Genomic DNA, 20763 nt, shown 5'->3' on the forward strand with positions numbered 1-20763 from the left:
ATTACTTGCGATACAAACCTCAAAACTTTATAAGAAAAAATATGGAGGGGCCCGCAATACAGAACAATCTCTCGATAATTAACAGTAAGATAAACAAAACATAAATTTCTATATTGCATTTATTTGGACTACCACTCAAATATGCGTGAACCATGCTATTTTAATTAAAAGATAAATCTGTGTGACAGTCTGCCTCAGAGTTAATTATTCAGTATAGTATAATAAAAATAAAACCCATTAAACATGCCCTGCACTGTATTTCTCCATTAACAGTAAAAAGTGCCCGCACTGGGAACAACATTTCAAATTCTGTTTTTCTCTTCCGTTTTTTTCTCTGCCATTCGTTCCCTTTTTTCACATTCTGATCTTTCTTCTCAGATATTTGATTTGAGTGGTAGATGACATGATTCCTGTTGTGGAAAGAAATGCATGGGACCCTTTTTTATTGATGTAAAATTTTAACGGTCATATTTATATTAGGCTTCCATTAATAAGCCTTAGCGATCACTTTGTTACAGGTGGCGCTCATAACTGTTTATGAAGGATATTTTATTTGCTTTTTTATGCTACTTGTTTGTCATATGCGAGAGACATAATGCAGCTTAATTTCACACAGTAAATCCTCATTTTTTGAGTGATACAGGTGTCTTTGTTTTACTGCGTGTCTTGGAATTATACATTGCCAGATTTAATTTAACTTTTAGTGCATTACATCTTTAGGGATAAAAAAATAAAGGCAAGCTATCAAAATGATCGCCGACGCGCAGTCCATTACTGATTGTGTTTGCTGTGGAAACATTTTGCTTAGTGTAGAGATGTGAAATCAATATTAAACATGCTGCTGTTCAGAACAGGCTGGCGCTAAGATGCCTGACATGGCCTCACCATGACAACAGGATGCCTCCATTTTGCGCGCAGATTTTTTTTTTAAGGCCACGTCATATCCGGCCCTTCGACCGCTCCATTACAAAACTGTGGTCAGAAGCTGTACGACCGCCATGTGGCAGCAGGTCTAATGACCGCAGAGAGGTTAAACCACAAAGAAGACGAATACCGCGCATTTGTAGATTTTTCTGAGCACAGGTGCAGACACTTTGCCTAAATGCAGCCGGTAAGGACAGTGTTGAAAATTAGATCTTGTTTTTTCCCCAGAGGTAGAGGTTTTATTGCGTAAAACATTGGATAAAACCACACTGCTTCAAAGACATCGGACCTCTAACAGCAGAAAGAAAACAGTCACTGTTGAAATAAACACAAATTCTTTAATATCTCTATGCCAGAGTAATGTTCAACAGATGTATAATAATAAATAATGACCAAGAATAATCCTTAAATACAAAGTCATCTACTTTTTATAAGCATAGCAACAAAACCCTCTACTCTTCTCTTCTCCTCCAAGATAGAACTATTCTTTGTGTAGGAATGTAGACATTATCATGACCAGGTATCACACACTACAGAACTTCACAGAGGAAAAAAGGTCGACTTAATTTATTATTCAATTTTTTTTTATTTTCTCAGAAGCGCAATGATTTTGAGTTTCTGGTGTCTTGGAACCACTTCGTCTGTCAGCTGCTTGTGTTATGGCTAACAAATATTCTGGAGGATGGGGGCTCGGATATAGGGGTTATCTGGGCTTTGGGAAGGACACAGTAGCACCGGACCATATGTTATTGACAAACACTTCACAAAGAACAGGGGGAAAAAAGCTTCCAGTGTCACAAACAGAATTATTGCCTGTCATATCTGAAAATGCTCAAAATACACAGAGGAAAATACTGAAAAAGTGCGAGAAATGGAATGTGAGTATATATATATTTTTTATATTCTATTTTTATTTTATTTTTTTTACTTAATTTATATCTATTATACTGAAGGCGGCATGAACGTACTCACACACACACACACACACAAAAAGCAAGCGACTGACACAGTCACCAAAACACAGTAGTGCAGTTTAAATCCTAAATCTTCCTACAGTCATAAAGTACTTTTATTTATATCATTGTGTTCCCTAGGAAGGGCTCGTACATACAGTTGCATTAAAATGATCAACTGGATTTAAGTAAGGCAGTGAGAACTATGCTGGAAACAAACAGCTTGCTATACGCCTGATAGAGCCTAATTACCGAGCGATCTGGTTTGAACAGGAACTGCACATTTAAACGGGAACCGCACACCAGCACTGTCCTCCTCGATGGCACGACATGTGAACAAGCAGTTTTTGCTGCTCCTCTTCGCCTGAGTTTTCCTCCTCTTTTCTCAGGGTTACGATTCAGATTTTATTTACACTGATTGCAGAACAGTATTTGTGTAAACTACTTTAGGCAGAACTGAAAGTTTTAAGGCCCTGGGGCTTTAGGGAACACTCCCTGACTGCGTGGGAAGATATTGATTTTCTTTAAGTTTGACATTTTTTTTTCTTTTTCAGAAGACATCAATACCCTTTTACACCAATACAATAAAAGCACCATATTCTCAGTTCTTTCTTATTTTTCTATTATCTTCAACAACAGGGAGACCAGTGAAGGTCAAGTAGATAAGCTTGATTTTTAGATGAGCTTGATTTCAAAAGGTCTAAATATTTTGTGTATTTTTTTTCCCAAGACGACTTTTGAAAACAATATCAAAATGTATGCCAGCAAAAGAGGGCTTTCACAAAATCTACTTGTGGAACTTGTCAGTGAAAATAAAATTTGGAAATCCACTCTGTACAAAAGCAAACATTTTGTACAAAATGTGGAACAAAGTCATGTTTTACAAAAACAAAGATGAAAGCCATAAGGGGGTTTGTATTAGAGACACAGAGCAGGAGTAATTATCTGTCTGTTAGCTGCTTCATAAGAGCTCAGTTAGGAAGATAGTCCCACCACGTGTCTTAATAAACATAAAACTGACGATGCTTCGGTTATTTACTTCTTAGGAATTTAGAGTGTAACTCTTTACTATGGCAGAAACATTCCACCTCCTGACTAAAGCCCCTTTGAGTCATAAAGTCTGTCTTGTTTCAGCTCTGTACAGTGTTTATATACAGTACAGTAGACCATAACCTACTAAAGACCAATAAAAAAACAAAACCCAACAACAACAACAACAACAACAAAAACTACTTAGTTATCACACATAAAGAAAAAAGTGGGGGAAAAAAAGTGCACGTTATATTTCCCTCCGTACAGAAAAAGCGATCGAAGGAATTGATAAAACTGCAGGACGCATCTCCGAACGTTAATGGATTTACTCCAGTGTACGGGTCATTCAGACGGGAGTGTTTTTTATTTTTATCTTAAAGAGAGGATCTGCCGTAATGCGTGCGAGCTGATGGACGCGGGGTCCGGGCTGACCCCTCGGTTCGGCGGGCCAGCTAAGGTTTCTCCTGCAGTGCAGCCGCGGCGGCGGCTGAATTGATTTCCTCTGTGGTGACAGCCCCAGTCAGGCGGGCACCACACCGGTGCGCCCGCCGCCCTCAGCACCACGCTCGGCGAATGGCAGAACTCGGTGTCATGTTCTAAAGGTGTTTTCGATGCTGAAACACAACAGGGCCTTTCCATCTTCTGGCCATCGCTAAATCGTTTATGCGTATCATTTTTCTGGTAAAAGCATTATTTTTGGGGACAAAAATCACTATAAAGATTTAATGTCTTTTTTTTTAATAGCATCCTTTTGCTATTTTTCATGTAACTAAAAAAAAAAGAAATCCCCTCCCCCCCTTTCCCACATAAATCTTCCCACAATGCTCTCTATCTTCGCGATTATTTTGGCTGATGTGGTTAAGCATTGCAACATCCAAACGTATATCGGTCCCCGCCTCCTGTGCATTTGTTGTGTTACTGTAAAATACGTTGGAATAAATATTTTGGAATGTGCGCCGATGTGTTAACACCCTCCTCCAGCGCAACCCTGGCGGTCGTCTCCACCCCCGGCTCCACCCCTGACTCGCCTTGGCTGTTTCAGCAGCTGTGGAGTCACTGCTGCGGTTGTGGCCGCGGTGCGGTCAGCCCCGGGCGTTGGGGGTCCCTGGGGCGGAGCGGGGCGGCGGGGTTCCCTTCCTCGGAGCCCCCCGGGGGGTCGGAGTCCACGCGGGAGCGTTTGAAGCGCCGGTCGGGGTACTGGCTGTTGTCGAACGGCATGCGGTGGACGCACAGCACGTGGGTCTTCAGGTTCCCCTTCTGAGACGCGCTGTAGGGGCAGTATCTGCACTGGAAAGGCCTCTGACCTGCAGGGGGAAGAGCACACAGCACTCCTCATCAAGCCCATCGCACACCTAACAAGCGACCACGCATCATGCCACATTACCGCAGTTATCTGCTCACAGCTCCATTTTGAAATGTACTCGTCTTTCAGTTACATTATGTTTTATTCACTATTATTCAGTATCGTTAAACGTAAGCTTTCTGTGGCTATAGACAAATAAATATGACAAACCATTATTATACCAGCATTGAAATTCCAAAAGTATTTTTTCTTTTATTTTCTTGCAATACACGGAATTTCAACAACAATATAACTGAAAAGTCCTATTTTTTTTTTTTTTCAGAAAATAAAAAAAAACAAAGCACTTCCCAGCACACGATTGAATGAGTTAGGACAACAGTTGATTTTTATTTGGATTTTAAGACAGTTAATTTGGGCAGACTTTAACTGAATTAGCAGGAGGTTTGAAACAGATACTCTGGAGGCGCAATACTAGAGAGAGGAGGTGATTTAACAATAAAGGTGAGAAGAGGCATGACACGTGAATCCAGGCAATGATTTTTTTGGACCCACTGCAGGCACAGGATTTATAATCGCTCCCCGTTAAACGCTCTCATGCGAGCTTTCGTTTCTCTCCAGCTTTTAGAAATTACAATGTCTGCACGGGGCCGTACAGCAACGGCACACAAAAGGGATTGTTGCGAGTTTTAGGTTTAGATGTTCCAGTTGTCTGAATTTTTAGATAAGCAAGGCAACTGCGCACAATGGAGAGCTTTTATTCATGTGCGGTTTAATTTCACACCCTTTTACATTATGTTGAGTCCAAGAAGCAGATTTCCTCATCCCATTTTACACTTAAAGAGAATGAATGTGGCTCCAACAAGTCAGCTTTGCGGCGGCATTTAAAGTAAACACCGAGCCCGTTCATTTGTATTGTCACGGCGAGGTACAGCTGAGGTAAAGAGAACATCCATTTTTAATTCCATATGAATAATATATAAATATCTCCACAGGCGAGCGCGGGTCAGAGACGGGGAGGAGAGGCGCAAGTACGGCGCATTGTTTACCCAAGACAAACTCGAGGAAACTAGCTCGCCATCTCCGCCGCGCTCCCAACACGCGCTCTTCCCGCGTGCGGTCGCAGGGAACGCGTCCATGCATCACCAAATAATACCTTATTTGATATTCGCCGTACCTCCAAACCGAACGGCAAAAGCAACGTAGAGGCTGTGGAGGGATGAAGACAAGAGACACTGCATTGCAGACCTCCACGCTGGGCTCAGCTCACGTGCGTACAGGAGGGAGAGTGGCAGCACATCGAGACAAACCAGACTACTTATTAGAACCGTGGGTACAGACAGCTGAACACGACCATGACGTCAAGCGCCCAAAGCTTCCTGGGGTTACGAATTCCTTTACGTCTGGAGAACTGAGCGTTTGCGTGCTGTCGATAAAGAAGACTGACGCAATGCATTTAAACTGCGTAACGTAGCGAGTGCACTTTTTATTCCTCTATTATTTTAGATTTTATGAAAAATACAATTAAGTGATAAAATGAAGTCCCAACATCACAAAATATATATCCAAGTAGCTTCAGATAAGCTTTTAATGCATCAATCGTCTGAGAGCTTTTTGGTGCATTGCTTTAAAATCCCTCTCAACGCAAATGGACAGTAACTTGTATTGTCAAGACAAGAGACAAATGACAGTATTCCCGGTAACTTTGACCGTGATCCAAATGGAATCATATAAAAGGCTTTTTATTTTATTTAGAGGGACTACAATTGTATGAATGCAGGGGGGGAAAAAACACTACGTATTGTACGTTTCTTTTCCAGTGAATTTGAAAGCTCTTTATCAATTGATGAAAAAAAGAGCCTCCCTACCCCCACCATTCCTGTGTTTGTGCAGAGCCTTCTTAAAATGAAAGGTGTCAGCTCGAGCTTCGTGTCCCTGCCCTGATTGTGAGTGTTGGCCAGAGGACTGACAGATGCCTGCGACCAGCTGCACTGGAGCATGCTAAAGTTTCCTGTCTAATCCACTTAGTTAACCGCGGCCACGGAAATCAAAACGCTCGGCTTCATACGGCCCGCCCGATGGCACCCCAGCCCTTTAGAAGTTATTGCCTTTCCTTCGGTCACAATGGGTATGCGCGTCTCCTGCGAGAACCCCCTTTTGAGCACCCCCAGGTATGACATCAGCCGTGCCCGCATCTTGCTTGGTGCTGCCATGGCGATGGGGATTTATTTACATTTACGCGCGGGGCGCCTCCCCGCGATGGGCCGGCAGGTACGGGGCTGACGCCGGCGGTGCAGGCTGGCTTCTCTCTGCCGCATTTCAACACTGCACCAGGTCATTGTTGCCGAGGTGCTGAGTGACACGAAACAGACTGGGAACTGTGTGGTGCACTCCCTTTTCCTTCTATTTTTTTCTCTTTCTCTTTCTCTCCCTTGCTCTCTTTCTCTCATTCTCACCCTCTCTCTCTCTCGCTCTCGAGTGGCCAATGGCCATTCGAAACCAAACAAAAAGCATTACCGGGAAAAATAATTATTTGTCCCATTTTCATTTGTGTGGGATTATCTCAGCCTCCTAATTAACCCCTGAAGGCCCTGTGCATGTAGATCTGAGGCTCATGGGGGGAGGGGGGGAGGGGGGGAGGGAGGGTTGGTAATACGACATCACTTCCTCAAACGGCCCACTGTACCCTTACAGCTTGTATTGCAGCAACCTTTTCAACTCTCCCTCCTCCACGCCTTGTAAGAGAGCAGAAAGGACAGGGAGTCATGCGGCTCCCTCTCCCCCTCGCCAGCAGTCGCAACAGCTGTGAAGCATTCTTTCTTCACACAGCCGCTAAAAGAGATGTGGTGGATTTCGCCCGTGGCACGTCGGTGGGAGAGGAGGTTTCTGAAGAGTCGTGCTGGATTTTGCCCCCGGCACAGCGCTGAGAAGCGCTTTCTGGCCCCTTCAGGGCCCAGCTCAGCAGAGGAAGCGCAAAGAAGGAGAGACAGTTCCCTTTCTGAACGCCCTCATCACCCCCCCTGCCCCCTCCCCCGTATCAGCCTTCCTCTGCTGGCTAAAAGTTCCCGGCGCAGCGGCATCGGCAGAACAGCCCACACTGCCTCCCCCTGGTGGCTCCCCCTCTCACTCGCAGGCGCATGCGCGGGCGAGCGGGCGGGCGGGCGAGCGAGCGCGCGGGCCGCTCGCACACCGCGCCGCCTTGGCAGCAGTTCAGAATGCCTCTTATATAAATTCCATCTGATGCCAGCGCTACCATCTGTGAGCGAGCGAGCCTCACCTACGTCTGCCGGCGAAAGCCACCCTCCCCGAGCGTGACGAGGGAGGAAGAAGAGAGAGAGAGAGAGAGAGAGAGAGAGGGAAAGGGGCGGGGACGGGGGTTGGGGAGGGTGGAGGGAGAATGAGAGAGTGAGTGCGAGAGAGAGGGGAGAGGGGAGAGGGAGAGAGAGAGAGAGAGGGGGAAAAAATTGATTAATTTGCAGAATGCTTGTGATTTGCTCATATATTATTATAACGGCTCATCAGCACATGACAAATCCCCGGGCCGGCGCGGCAGAGGAGGCTGCTCAGTTTCAGCAGTTTTTGTGTGTGTGCGCTGGCACCTGACAGACTGCAGAGCCTCTAATGACTCTCAGATGCTCACAAACAGTAATTCTATCTTCAGAATAAGAGGAAAAAGCTGCAGGGGGAAAAAATAGGGGGCAGTTAGTCTGTTTCATTTCCGTCCCGCGCGCTATTAGGGGTTAACCCCTGACAAGCAAGTCTGCTGCCTCCAACTCGCGGGGAGGGGGCACCCCCGGTCCTTGTTTCTAAAACGGGCCTCTGCGTTTGTGTGGGGAAACGCGTGCTGAAAATGCCACACGCTCCGTGCGGTTCAAGGTTCCCCGGTTATAGAGGAAACAGAGGATGCCGTTTATAACCCTACTGGTACTAACAGATGCTGAGGCTAAGACTAAGAGAGCGCTAATGTAGCTTAGCGCAAGTGTAATTGTGAGCGTGGACTTTCAGAGCAAAAAATGAAATTATAACGGATATTATAAACTAAATTAAATTGAGAGTATTGTTTTTATAAGATATTTTCCAAGCATTTTACCACTAAGGTTATTTTGCCCATTAAATATATTCCTTGTCTTCTTAACAAATACATTTTTCACATCATTGGAAGATTAGCTTGCTTATTTTAAGCAGAACATTTCTCAAATCCTGCTTATTTTTCTTATTATTTACAGTGCATTTTCACAGTGTGCCTACAGTGTGGTGATATTTCAAAGCAGTGGCTAATTAACCCATGTAATGAGGTTTAACCCATGGCTGGATGGACAGGTGACTGAATACGGCTATCAAACACCATACAGCATCATGCACCATACGGCTATCAAACACCATACAGCATCATGCACCATGGAGTCCTCAACACCCCCCGCCCTGGACCACACACACACACACACACACACACACGCACACACACACCCGCACACACACGCACACACACACACACACACGCACACACACACACACACACACGCACACACACACACACACACACGCACACACACACACACACACGCACACACACACACACACACACACACACACGCACACACACAGAAGGTGTAAGCAATAAAATGTGATGCACCATCTGTCGGCCAATAATAACCTGCAAGTTGTAAAGGCTGAGAGATTACTCAGCAAACAGCACTTCCAAACCCAAATCCCTCCTCAACATTAGTGCTCAGTTCTCACAGTCCTTGCGATTTCAGGCAAGGGCCCACCCTTACAGGTAAGGGTCAGGCAAGGGCCCACCCTTACAGGTAAGGGTCAGGCAAGGACCCACCCTTACAGGTATGGGTCAGGCAAGGACCCACCCTTACAGGTATGGGTCAGGCAAGGCCCCACCCTTACAGGTAAGGGTCAGGCAAGTACCCACCCTTACAGGTAAGGGTCAGGCAAGTACCCACCCTTACAGGTAAGACTTGAATATTGCCTACAACCACACAACCACACAAAGATAAAAAAATTATACAATACGGTTTTGAGCCAAAATTATCCTTGTGTGTAAATATATCTCTTAAAACAGAGTACCCAATTTCTTCTTGTAGTTTAAAAAAATAAATAATATTATTTTTTTAAAAAGACTATTTTCACGCTGCATTACAAGACAGTGGGTTGTAGTTTTGGGAATACAAATGCTGGTCTATTTCTTTGGTTAACTAGAAAACCAACATATAAATAACACCGCGGAATTCATTTCTTTGTTTAATCAAAGAAAGCCAAAATCTACACGGGGGATGAAATCCCATGCTAATTACTGAACTAGATTATTAATTGCTATACCAGAAGGACCTGTTAATAAATACTCAAAATAGCTTTTGTAAACAGTACTGCCTGATTACAGAGGTGCAGAAGTAGTTCCCATTGTTTTTCTGTACTCTGTTTTCTTTCATACATAAGGGCCTGTGAGTACAGTATAACCCCCGCTGGGCTTCCTATAACTTCCATTGTGTTTAATGGTGGAAGAAAATGCCTATGAACAGGACAAAGGAACAGACCTCCAAATCAGGCTTCATGTCATTTGAATTAAATAAATACACACACACGAACGGAATCACGCAGCTAGCAGTCATGTATGTAAACTTCAAAAGACTGTTCATTTTCTTTCATTGTGAGCAAAGGTAAGCAACCCTTAAGCTGGAGGAAGTACATCGGTGCTTTGTTGGGTTGGTGTTGCAGTGTTAAGTAGGGTTCTATATGTTGGGCAGTTGATGCTGTTATTTAAAGTATGCGTGCGTCGGTATAAGATATTACGCCTCAAACGTAGGCATGTTTGCGTTCCCTGTTTCCTTTCTGTGCTGTTACTCCGTGCTCCCTCTGGTCTGTTTACCTCTCTCCCCGACACGTAGTTAGTACGCCGTACGCATTTTCCGTGATGCACGCATGCAGATGATGGTGGACGTGAGCTCGACGCCTCTGTCCGTGCGTACTCAGAGCGCCGCGGCCCTGAAGGAGTCCCTCCCCGCTCCGTCATTAGCCGAAAGGGCCGAGAGTCCTGGGTAAAGTGCAGTATATTTATCATGCGATGGAAGTGATGTGGCAGGTGGTCTCAGCAGGACCTGGAGGACTCGTCCGAGGTTGGAGCTCCGGTCTGGGGATGGAAAGTTCATGAGCGTTCATTTTTACCCCTGCTCCCAGCCACCCCCCTTCCCCCCCCCCCCCCCCCCGCCCCCTTCCCCCCGTCCCAGCAGAACACAGGAAGGCACGGAGTACTGCTGACCTGTCAGACCACACTGATAATAAATGCCATATTGGTTGTGCTTGGGTGTGAGAGCCATAGAAAGACAGAGAGAGAGAGTGCTAGAAGGAGTGAGAGGGAGCAAGAGAGAGTGGGAGAGGTAGAGAGAGAGATGGAGGGAGGGAGAGACAGAGAGAGAGAGAGAAAGAGATAGGGAGCAAGAGGGAGACAGAGAGAGAGAGAGATAGAGAGAGAGACAAGGAGTGAGAGGGAGAGAGAGAGAGAGAGAAAGAGAGAGAGAGGGGGGGAGTGAGAGAGCGAGAGAGAGAGAGATTCCACTTCTACCCTGCCAGTGTTAATGACCCAGCTTTGCAAACCTTGTAACCCCCTTCTCCGATTCCACTATAAACAACCAATTTTAAACGTAAAGTCTATACTTATCACAGCAAACTTCAGAACTGTAAGGGCCTTGAAGGACAGGGTTAAAAGGTATTGTTAAAATCGGTTAAGCACTTAAGATCTTAGGTAAAAAACCACAAAGCAAGCGCTTTGGAAGTACAGACAGTGTCATGTTGCCCTACCACAGACCAGGTGCTACTCAAGGACTTAAAGCCAATTAAAGGAGAGGCAAAAGAACAGATAGTAACCAGCAGATAAACAAAAGAGTTCATATGGACAATTGAAAATGAGAGATAGGGTATCATTTTTAGGCTGACCTGTTCATATTGAATGCATAAATATTAGTACTGTATGTCAAGAAGGTAAAGGCTTTCAGTTATTAGGTGGAACTTATATTTTATGAAAGAACACTTCTCTGTGACTGGACTGGATTAATTATCCAGTACATATAATTAGGTTTGCACCTCTAAATGGTCTGCAAAATCCTGAGATTTCATTGTAATTAAACCTTTGAAGTTGCACAAATGTACAGACACACACACACATCCACACACGCACGCACACACACACACACCTGGTAAGTCATACAGTAGAAACAATATCCCATTCCAGTCGTCTTGCTTTCTCTCTCTCTCCCTCCCTCCCTCTCTCTCTCTCTCTCTCTCTCTAAAGGCCCTATTTGTCTGCTTTAAGTGAAATCACTCAATTCTCAAAAGTCAGTGGAGGACTTTGGGAGGGGGAGGGCCACCTCCAAATAAGTTCCATTAATCAAAACCCAGAGTCTAATGTAACTAATATTTTACAATTAGAGGAGACAAGACGGAGCTAAAAGCCATCTATCTCTCTTACACCACATGATCATCGATTCATAATCCGGAGCCTGCAAGTAGCACAAAGACGCATTCACCAAGAAGGGGAGGGGAGAAGAGGCTAGAGGAGGAGAGGAGGGGTTGAGGGGGGGGTGGGGGGTGGATGTGGGCTTTGAGTGTGTGTGCATGCGGGGGGCTGGGGGGGGTCGGTGTTGAAGCCGGAGATAATGAACATGATGAGACAGAAAGCTGAGAGAGCCGGGGCAGGGATGACAGAGCAGCTCAATGGTGACAGATGACACAGGGCTGAGCACTGATACCTGACAGACAGCGAATGATGACTGCAGCTCTTTCCCACCGCTGCAATCCCCACAATTATCTCCGAGGGGCAGCGGGGCCACAAAGGCAGGCCGGCCGGGCCCCATAATGCCCCACTGTGACCCCCGGTCACGGCGCCAGGGCTCTACCCATACGCCCGCCCTCTCTCTGTCTCTCTCACTCCCTCTCTCTTTCTCTCTGTCTCTCTCTCTCCATTTATGCCGTTTTATCTTTCAAGCCTCATCCTCTGCTCGTCTTGCTTTCTTTTAAACACCTGCTTTCACCTGTGGCCACAAAACCCTGGACCGCCGTCCTCTCTCTCTCTCTCTCTGTTCCATCTCTCTCTACCAATTCCCTTTCTCTCCATCTATTCCCTCTCTCCACCTATTCCTTGTTTTTCTACCCATTCCCCATCTCTACCTATTCTCTCTCTACCGGTCTCTCTCTACCTTTTCCCTCTCTACCGGTTCTCTCTCTGCCTATTCCCCCTCTCCATGGCTATTCCAGCCCTCTCTCGCATCTCTACCTTTTCCCTCTCCTTTTTATTTTTATTTAAATTTCAAGATGCATTGTTGTGTATTTACTGAGTGTGCAGTGCATATTTAGTCTGTTTTTAGGAGTGTGTTGTGTGCATACACAATGTTGTTAGGAGCATATAGAGTGTATGTATGCTCTGTGGTTAAGAGTGTGTGTACAGTCTGTTGTTAGGAGTGTGTTGTGTGTATATACTCGGTCGTTATAAGCGCGCAAGGTACATACTCTGCGTTGGCATTTCTATGAAAGTGAGGAAAACACTGTTTTCTGACTTTCTAAGACTGCCATCTTCAGGACTAAACATAATTTTAGCACACATCTTACAATAGCATTATGAGAACACAAGAATTATATTTTAAATTTTTTCACAATGATTATATTGGAGGCTTCTTCAATTCCACGACCCTTTTAGAAGATTTCTTTCCCTCTGGCAGTAATACGAGTCACAGAAAGTGACATGTGTACACAGTGCCTCCTATACACAATATGCCTGGCCCATATTAACAAACCACGCCATCATTTTCAGCCAGTACAGATGCACATTGCGGTTGAATTCATTGCGAATAATGTCAATGAAGTCGTTCTACACGGCAGTCAGTATTACAGGGTGAAGTCAATGCGTGACCCCCAGTTTGTCCCTTTTCAAATCCAATAAACTCAATAGGAACCACATTATGTTCATGGCATTATGGGCTGGTACAATTAATTTTTCATCAAAATAAGAGCGTAAAGTTGCACAAAGCTCCCTTTATATTGCGCCACCAAATGAATACTGAGCGTCGGATAGTTTGCAAAACATTTTTATTGTCCACTGGTGTCATTACCGAGGCCGTTATATGCACACAGGCAGCAGCCGAATGGCTTCGTGACAAGACTATTTCACCACACGGACCTGTGGATCTCTCACAAATGCATGCATCAAACTCTCCAATGCAAATCACCGCCGTCGCTATGAATTTGTGAAAATGCATGCCTTGTAGACACAGGGGACGCGTGCGGTACAGTCAAATGGCTGTACCTGGAATATTTGCCTCCCGCATTAACATTCATGCAAAACCTAAACGGCGTGAGCAGCCAGTCCACTAGGGTGAATAAGCTGGTCTTTATCGCCCTCTGGTGGGCGACAGCAGTCAGTGCAGCGCAGGACCTGCAATATGGAGGGAAAATTAAGTACAGCTGAACAAATGAGCGTGAGGACAGGTTCAACTAGAGGTCACCATCTGCCCAGTTACAACTGTTGGCACACACGAACTGAGCTGCACTGTCATCTTAAACGCATCAATCGATGTACATATTGCCTGAAAATATGGCACGTAGGAGAGAAAGGAGACGGCCATGCAACGCGGGCTAAGAGAAAAATAAACAGGAAATAATGATGAGGCTCCGGCCTTGACACGGGAAGGGCAGAGATGCATAGGGGACCATCAGAGAAAAATGTGAATGAAATATTTTTACCTTAGTAATGCATAATCATTCACTGAAATTGTGATTTCCTTCATTTGCAAATAATTATCCTCATTGTTACAGTGGGTTTAGAAAGTGGCACAGAGGCAGCAATAGAAACAGAGCCTTCAAATAGTACACACACACACATGCATCTACACGCGCACACACACACACATTCATACACACGCACGCATACGCGCACATGCAGGCACACACTCAAACTCACACACATGCACAATTCTTGTTGATTGACAAAGTTGAGTGACACTTCTCATTTGCAAATTGCACCGCATTTACAATTTTTTGCTGGTAAATGTGCTGCTGGGAGTACACTGCTGACAGAAATACTGGAAACGTGACTACGTTTTCAACATTGGAGTTTTATTAGGAACAGATTCTCACATGTGCCCTACATCTGGTCTGGTGTATTCGATTCCTTTAAAAAATTAGTCCAGCGTTAACCTTGCACAGTTCCTTTCAATTTGACGGCACTCAGATCAACTTCAGGTTAAAGGGAACATGGTTCCCATCAGCACAAGTCAGATCAGACGTCAATCCATCACGGGGGACTGAATTAAATCTAAAATGCTTCCCATGAAAAAGGCACTTAAGACACTGAGATAGTGGATGGAAAAATATTCAAAAAACACTGTGGAAGAAACATTGTGTTTTCAATGGGAACATAGGCTTGTCTTTTTAAAGAATTGATACAATTCTCTTCCTGTCACAGTTGAAGCTTATGTTACCCGTCAGCGTAGCTGTACTGAGCGGCTTCAGTCAAATCCCTTAAATCACTCTTGGAAAGGTGACACTGTCCTTGGCTTCTGCGTCCAATAGCTTCTGTGTATTTTTGGCTGCGTAGTGCCTTTGTTGAGGGGACTGCTAGAGAGAGAGAAAAAAATCCTTCTCTTTGACAGCTAAATGTCTCTGTTCAATCACGGCCATTACCTGGTGCACAGCAGTTCAGTGACTAAACACATTGCTGGCACTAATAAGGCACAAAAAGGATAAATTAAAGCTGTGACAGGTGAGGCAGCTGTGACAGCTGATGTGTCAGCACAATGCATTGGCAGGTTGTGAGCAATGGCAAAGCTTACCACCTGTACAGTCATTCTCATTCACATAAATTAATTTCTTCTCCAGAAATAGGTCTGCAAAAAAACTGCACATTTTAGATTCACTTAACCCTAAAACTACAAAAACAAAAAAAAAAATTCTCTGCTTACCTTTATGTAAATACGATTCAAATTATAAAATATCCAAACAAATTTTTTTTTTTCTCCTACATAACAGAAGCACAGAATAATGGTTTGTGACACCAGCACCGGAAATGTTCATAACATGGACGCAGCAGGGAGGAGACAGACGGACAGACAGCGGCACGGGGGGGGGGGGGGGGGGGGGGGGGGACCAACTATTTGCCAACGCTGAAATAACAGCAGACAGTGTCTGACTTTAACAGGTTTTGGAATTAACAATACATTAGCCCAAGGGCAGAGCAGCACTGAGAGGAACACCATAACTTGTAATATTAGCTGTCATGGTCCAGGCCCGTTATGTGTTACAGAGACACTTGGGTAGCCCCTCCAGCGGGTTTCTTGTATAGCACTTAACAGAGAAGTGAGGGAGAAGGGAAAAAGATACATCATTTATATTGCTCATCTTTCAGCTCCATATAACAAGTGCTTCACCAACAACAACAGTGAAGGCAAGTGCTCTCTGTCCGGCACTGATCTTCTGATACACACAGGTGGGGGGGGGGGGGGCGTAGGGTTGGGGGCAGGGTGCTGGTGCCATGCTCAGCAGGGCCACGTCAGGGGCGCATTTAAACGGTGCGTGGGAAAAGCAGTTAAGGCAGCGATGAATGTAAGTACAATAAATATATGTTTGAAAATGGGCACGATAGCATGAGGCCATTCATTTGTATCTCGTCGTCTTCTTGCTACTGCACGGAGAACCCTCTAGGCCTTAAGGTGACTCAAGTTCATGGGTCAACTATCCACAGCCACGGAGTCTCCTGGTTTTTACCTTATAATCATCAGTTTACATCCGGGAAACAACATGAGGTGAATCAACTTTAATAAACTACTAGCTAAAGTAACAACAAAAAGCAGGACACCATGTGGCACTCCAGGACCAGGGTCCCTTGTTGTATTGTGAAGTGGTGAGGTAACGATAGGTATAGGTGGAAATACGGGTAAAATCTTTCTGTTCACACTGTTACTCTTGTGAAGGGAAACAGTAAAAACACCAGGGAGAAACAGTGCCAGAGGTGTTTCCTTTTGACTGTCACCTCTCTCGACTACACTTCAGGAATTTAATGACCTCAGTGTCATCTGCGAGATACGAGTAAAGGACAGAATGTGTGAATTAAATCTATGACACAGAGAACACTGGTCTCTCAGAATGCAATGATCTGTTCACTGCAAACATAGAAATGTGTGCCTCTGCTGACCCCTGGTGGTTAATAAAAATTACAGCAGCGATAGTGTATCTTGTTTTGTACACTTTGAAAATGAAAGCCTCTCATGCCCATGTGCACACAGGCACACACATAAATACATGTAAACCCGTGCTTATATTTAATTTGCATATTACATATTAAATAATTAAAAGAACATATTTTGCCAAGACAGAGACATTGTTTGAATACATATTATTTTATTACAAGTACAGTTCAGTAGTTACAAAAAGAAGCATCCGATGGACTTGCACTGGCATGAGAAAACAGCAAATAAAGGTTTCAGCTCACAAGACAAACTGGAATGCGTAATGCACTTATACTCCTTCAGTAAAACCCAGACACACGAGCCCCCCCCCCCCCCCCCCCCCCCCCCCCCCCCCCCCAGGGACAGAACAGAGAGCAGACTGCCGAAGCAGGGTGGGGTGTGGGGCGGGGAGCGGTCCAGACATGCATGTGGAGCGGGGAGCCAATCAGAATCCTATGATACACAACCACATTTTGTGCCTCTGATTGGGAAAGTGGCCTAATCTCACAGTTCTCTGCCAGGAACATAGGCGCCCCATGCTCCACACTTTTCTTCAGAGATCCTGATCATGTGATTTCTGATTTAAGAGTTTGGATTTGCCGCTGGCAGAACAGCGGGCAAGCAAAAAGTCAAACAAGGGTCTGATTCGGACATTACTGGGAGGGGATTAATGGGCCTAAACACTATAGAGCTTAACTTTCATCGAGGCATCTTGCTTCAGGACAGACAGATGAGCCATCAAGGTGACAATGTGCATTACTCAACACATTTACCAAATAGTCATTATCAAAGCCATGTAATAGTTAAATTTGAATATGTAAATAGATATAGACTGTACAAACGGCAGAAAATTGTCAGGGGACACAGAGAACAGAGACACATTTCACAATGTCGAGGGGCACAAACGCACAACTTATTTTTACTTAGATTCATTTGTATTGTATAGATTTGATGCACCCGATACTTTATGATACCATCACAGTGCAAAAAAACTGTTGGGGGAAAAAAAGGGAAATCGTCTATACTAACTGACTTATGTATATATGGGTATATGTTCGCAGCACATGAAAAGATTGTCAATCTTTTTTTCCAATGTAGAAGGCAAAAAGTACAGTACTTGAAAAGTAATTCATTCTAAAGCCTACATCTAAAACAGCTAGCTTTGTAGATGCAACAGTGTATGACTGTATCTAAGGCTAGACAATAATTTCTTTTTTTGTTTTTTTTTTGTTCATTTTTTAAGTAAATACATCAAACCATTTCAGTAGTCAGTAACACTTTGCGACATTGATAGGTGGCAGTATTTTATAAACATTTGCAACACTAGAGTCCTTGGAGTTAACAAGATAGATGTTAAGAAGGAAAATCCTGTATTTTTTGTTATTCATCTTAGAATTCTATATATCTATCTATTTTGGACAAGATATTGTAAACTAGTTATTACGGTCACTTCATCGTTTTGCATTTCACATTCACTATTTTTTTAACTCTTCTTTTACATTTAGATCTTTGATAATCTACAGAGTCAACATTTGAACAAACAGTGGACAATATGAACAGTTACTACCTAGACTTAACTCCTGTTTCTGTTAGTAAGAGAGAGTGGGGGAGAAGAGTCTCGTCTTATCTTTCAATCATTATTACACTCTCGCTGATTTGACCCCCCCTCCCCCAAAATTAAATTACGGCTGACCAACGGTGGCCCTCTGCACATTACCACACCTTGTTCATATCTTGTCACTTGGATACTGTAACAGTGACTAGCTCTGTAAACAACTAGATTGTCAACTAACAGCATGTACGCATGTGTTGCCAGGGGGATGGACAGTGTGGGCACTGGTGGGTGTGTGTGGTGGGGGAATGGCCCACTCAGCTTGGTCCAGAGTGTGCTTGGTCTACGTTCTGCTTTTCAGGACACAGCGTGTCCCTCACACGGCAAAATTGTCCTTGGGCTCTCGGGACATTGCACAGCGGTGAATGAAGCGGGCTTTTTTGACCTTAACAGGACGCGTCCAGTGAGATTCAGTCTTTCGAAGGTAGTGATGTAATGCGCCTCCTTGGCTCCTCCTCACGAGAAGGCGGAGCCCGGTGCCAGTCAGCGAGAGCGACGTTCAGAGGTTCCGCCCGGGAGAAAACGTCCAGGGGAACAGGGATGGGACCCTGGGTGGGTGGGTGAAAGCGGCTTGCCTGCCTCTCAGGGAAAAAAAAGGGCGGGGCCGAAAAAAAGGGGCGGGCTCAGCGCGCAGACAGCGCATGTCGGTGTCTCCGTCCACAGTCCAGTGTCTGATTAAACTGTACATCCAGCGCCCAGCCCGCTCGGTCCCGGGGCAGCTTGCTTAGCCAAGCGCAGGTCCTCCTCCTCCTCGTCTCGTACACTTTCCTTTGTTATTATTGTGTTTTCTTTTTATAACAGAGTCTTTGATAAAGTTTTGCTCCTCAGTCGGTTGGGTGACTTGTGTGAGAGAGCCCCCCCACCACACCCACCCCACCCCACCCCCGCCGCCAAACCCCCCCTCCAGCCAGACAGAGCGCGGGCCGGGAGCCGTCGTTCTTGGAGCCGGGCCCTTAGTCTTTAAGACAGTCCTCCTGCATCTCACTGTCAGATAGGTTACATTCCTGGGCCAGCGTGGGGGCCAGCGTGGGGGCCAGCGTGGGGGCCAGTGCGCGAGGCCCTTCCTCCTCTCTTACCCACTGACGAACTACAGTTCAGAGAAAAGATTCAGATTAACAACTACTGCGCTCTGGCTTCAGGTAGCCTAGCAGACACACCACACACACATTCTACAGTGGTTCCAGTGGAAAACCTTTTCTTTCCAAAAATTTGGTTCAACAACATTTTATTCTTTAAGTGTAACAACAACTGGGCAGGAATCGTGTTAAATAACAACATTTTTCTCTGGAAGCAAAAGCTTGGTTACAAAAATTAAATTTTCTATCATACTGCAAATAGTAAGATTACTAAATAGCATTTATATACATTTGTTTTGTTCCAATTTGAAATGTAAGCCACAATGATATGATACCATTAGCTATGAGATGAAGTCAAGTGAAGGTGGTTGAAGGGCAATTTTGCACATTCAGTCATAAATACTAACAACGAGTACACAATAATTACATTATTTTCAGCCTCTATTTCCAAGCAAGTTTAGTCGCTAGAATGTCTATCAGTGGTAAAATGATGAAAACCCCTACGAACCACAGAATGCAATTAGAATGAAATTTTCCATCTTAAATAGTAAAAATAGCTTATTTGCAATTATGTTGAGCAAGAAAGAAATCTAATGTACATAATATAAATCGTGTTCCCCCTCACAGTTTAATTTCTTCAACAATTTATGCGAGAATTATTTGGCAATAAAGTATATAGACTGCATTTCCATGTCATGTTCTTTTAGAAATGCCTTTATGAAACTGACAAATGGAAATTAAAACATGCAGTTATTTGAGTGTGCTCTTGCAAGGGCGATATTGAAATGAAACAGTGAGACAATGTAAAGTTAATAAGGGAAAAATATAAATAAATACATTCGCCTAGATTTTCCTCAGAGCAATAAAGCGTATGCTACTCGGTCTCCACAAAGCGCACAATCAGAGAAGCAGTTTTATTTCACAGCAAAACACGCATCTCTAACTGGTCCACTTTAATCTAATATGCTGAACTGTTTTGAAATACAGGCAAAAATAATAAAAAGGAGTGGAAACCTCTTTTGCCCTCATGCGATTTAAGTGTGATGAATTCTTAAGGATGTTACATTGACTTGTAGCTGAGCAAGGCTTGCAATTTTCACTAACTCACACTTAAACACATCCTATAGTAGACTTGCTCTTAAATTATAAACATCTCAGTGGAATGGAGTCGATCACGACAATTATGCGTGCAAACCTACTAAAGATACTGATCCACTTTAAAAATAGCCACAAATGGTTCTTTAAGACAATGTACAGAATTTAACACTAGATGGCGCAATAAGCTTCAGATTAGTGAAAAAAATAAAATAAAATCGAGGAATGATCCTGTAATAATTGCAGTTTATAAAACAGGTAAAATCTATGCGTTTTCCCCACAAAATAATCTCCACTGTTTTAAAAGTAAGTGGTGCCAGTGGTCCCTGTGTTTTGGCACTTTAGTAGTAGTAGTTTCTCACAGCACAAAACACTTATCACAGCAACATATTTGTATCTCGGAATGAGATTTGCATCTCCAAACAACATTTAATTACTTGTGGTTTTTTATTTCACTTTTTTCCAGTCCATGCATATTTATTGTACTTTCTTTCAAAATAAACTTTGAATGGAAAGTTAGTGATTAAATCGCACATTTGCTTTTCACTGT

At 44.1% G+C, this 20763-nt stretch overlaps 1 protein-coding gene across 10 annotated transcripts in view; it reads right to left on the bottom strand.

The window, feature by feature from the left end:
- Positions 1-3729: 3729 nt before the first annotated feature.
- The window catches only part of znf536 (zinc finger protein 536), a 165290-nt gene continuing 148256 nt past the window's right edge, over positions 3730-20763 (bottom strand). For 9 of the 10 annotated variants that reach the window (XM_035396757.1, XM_035396761.1, XM_035396758.1 and 6 more), the window contains one exon: positions 3730-4213. In XM_035396757.1, coding sequence (XP_035252648.1) covers positions 3963-4213 — 251 coding nt within the window. In that variant the 3' untranslated portion in view covers positions 3730-3962. Of the gene's footprint in view, positions 4214-18944; positions 19130-20763 lie in introns of those variants that run through there. The other variant, XM_035396763.1, reaches the window with a different exon arrangement.

Source organism: Anguilla anguilla, chromosome 16 (genome assembly GCF_013347855.1).
Source record: "Anguilla anguilla isolate fAngAng1 chromosome 16, fAngAng1.pri, whole genome shotgun sequence".
NCBI lineage: Eukaryota > Metazoa > Chordata > Actinopteri > Anguilliformes > Anguillidae > Anguilla > Anguilla anguilla.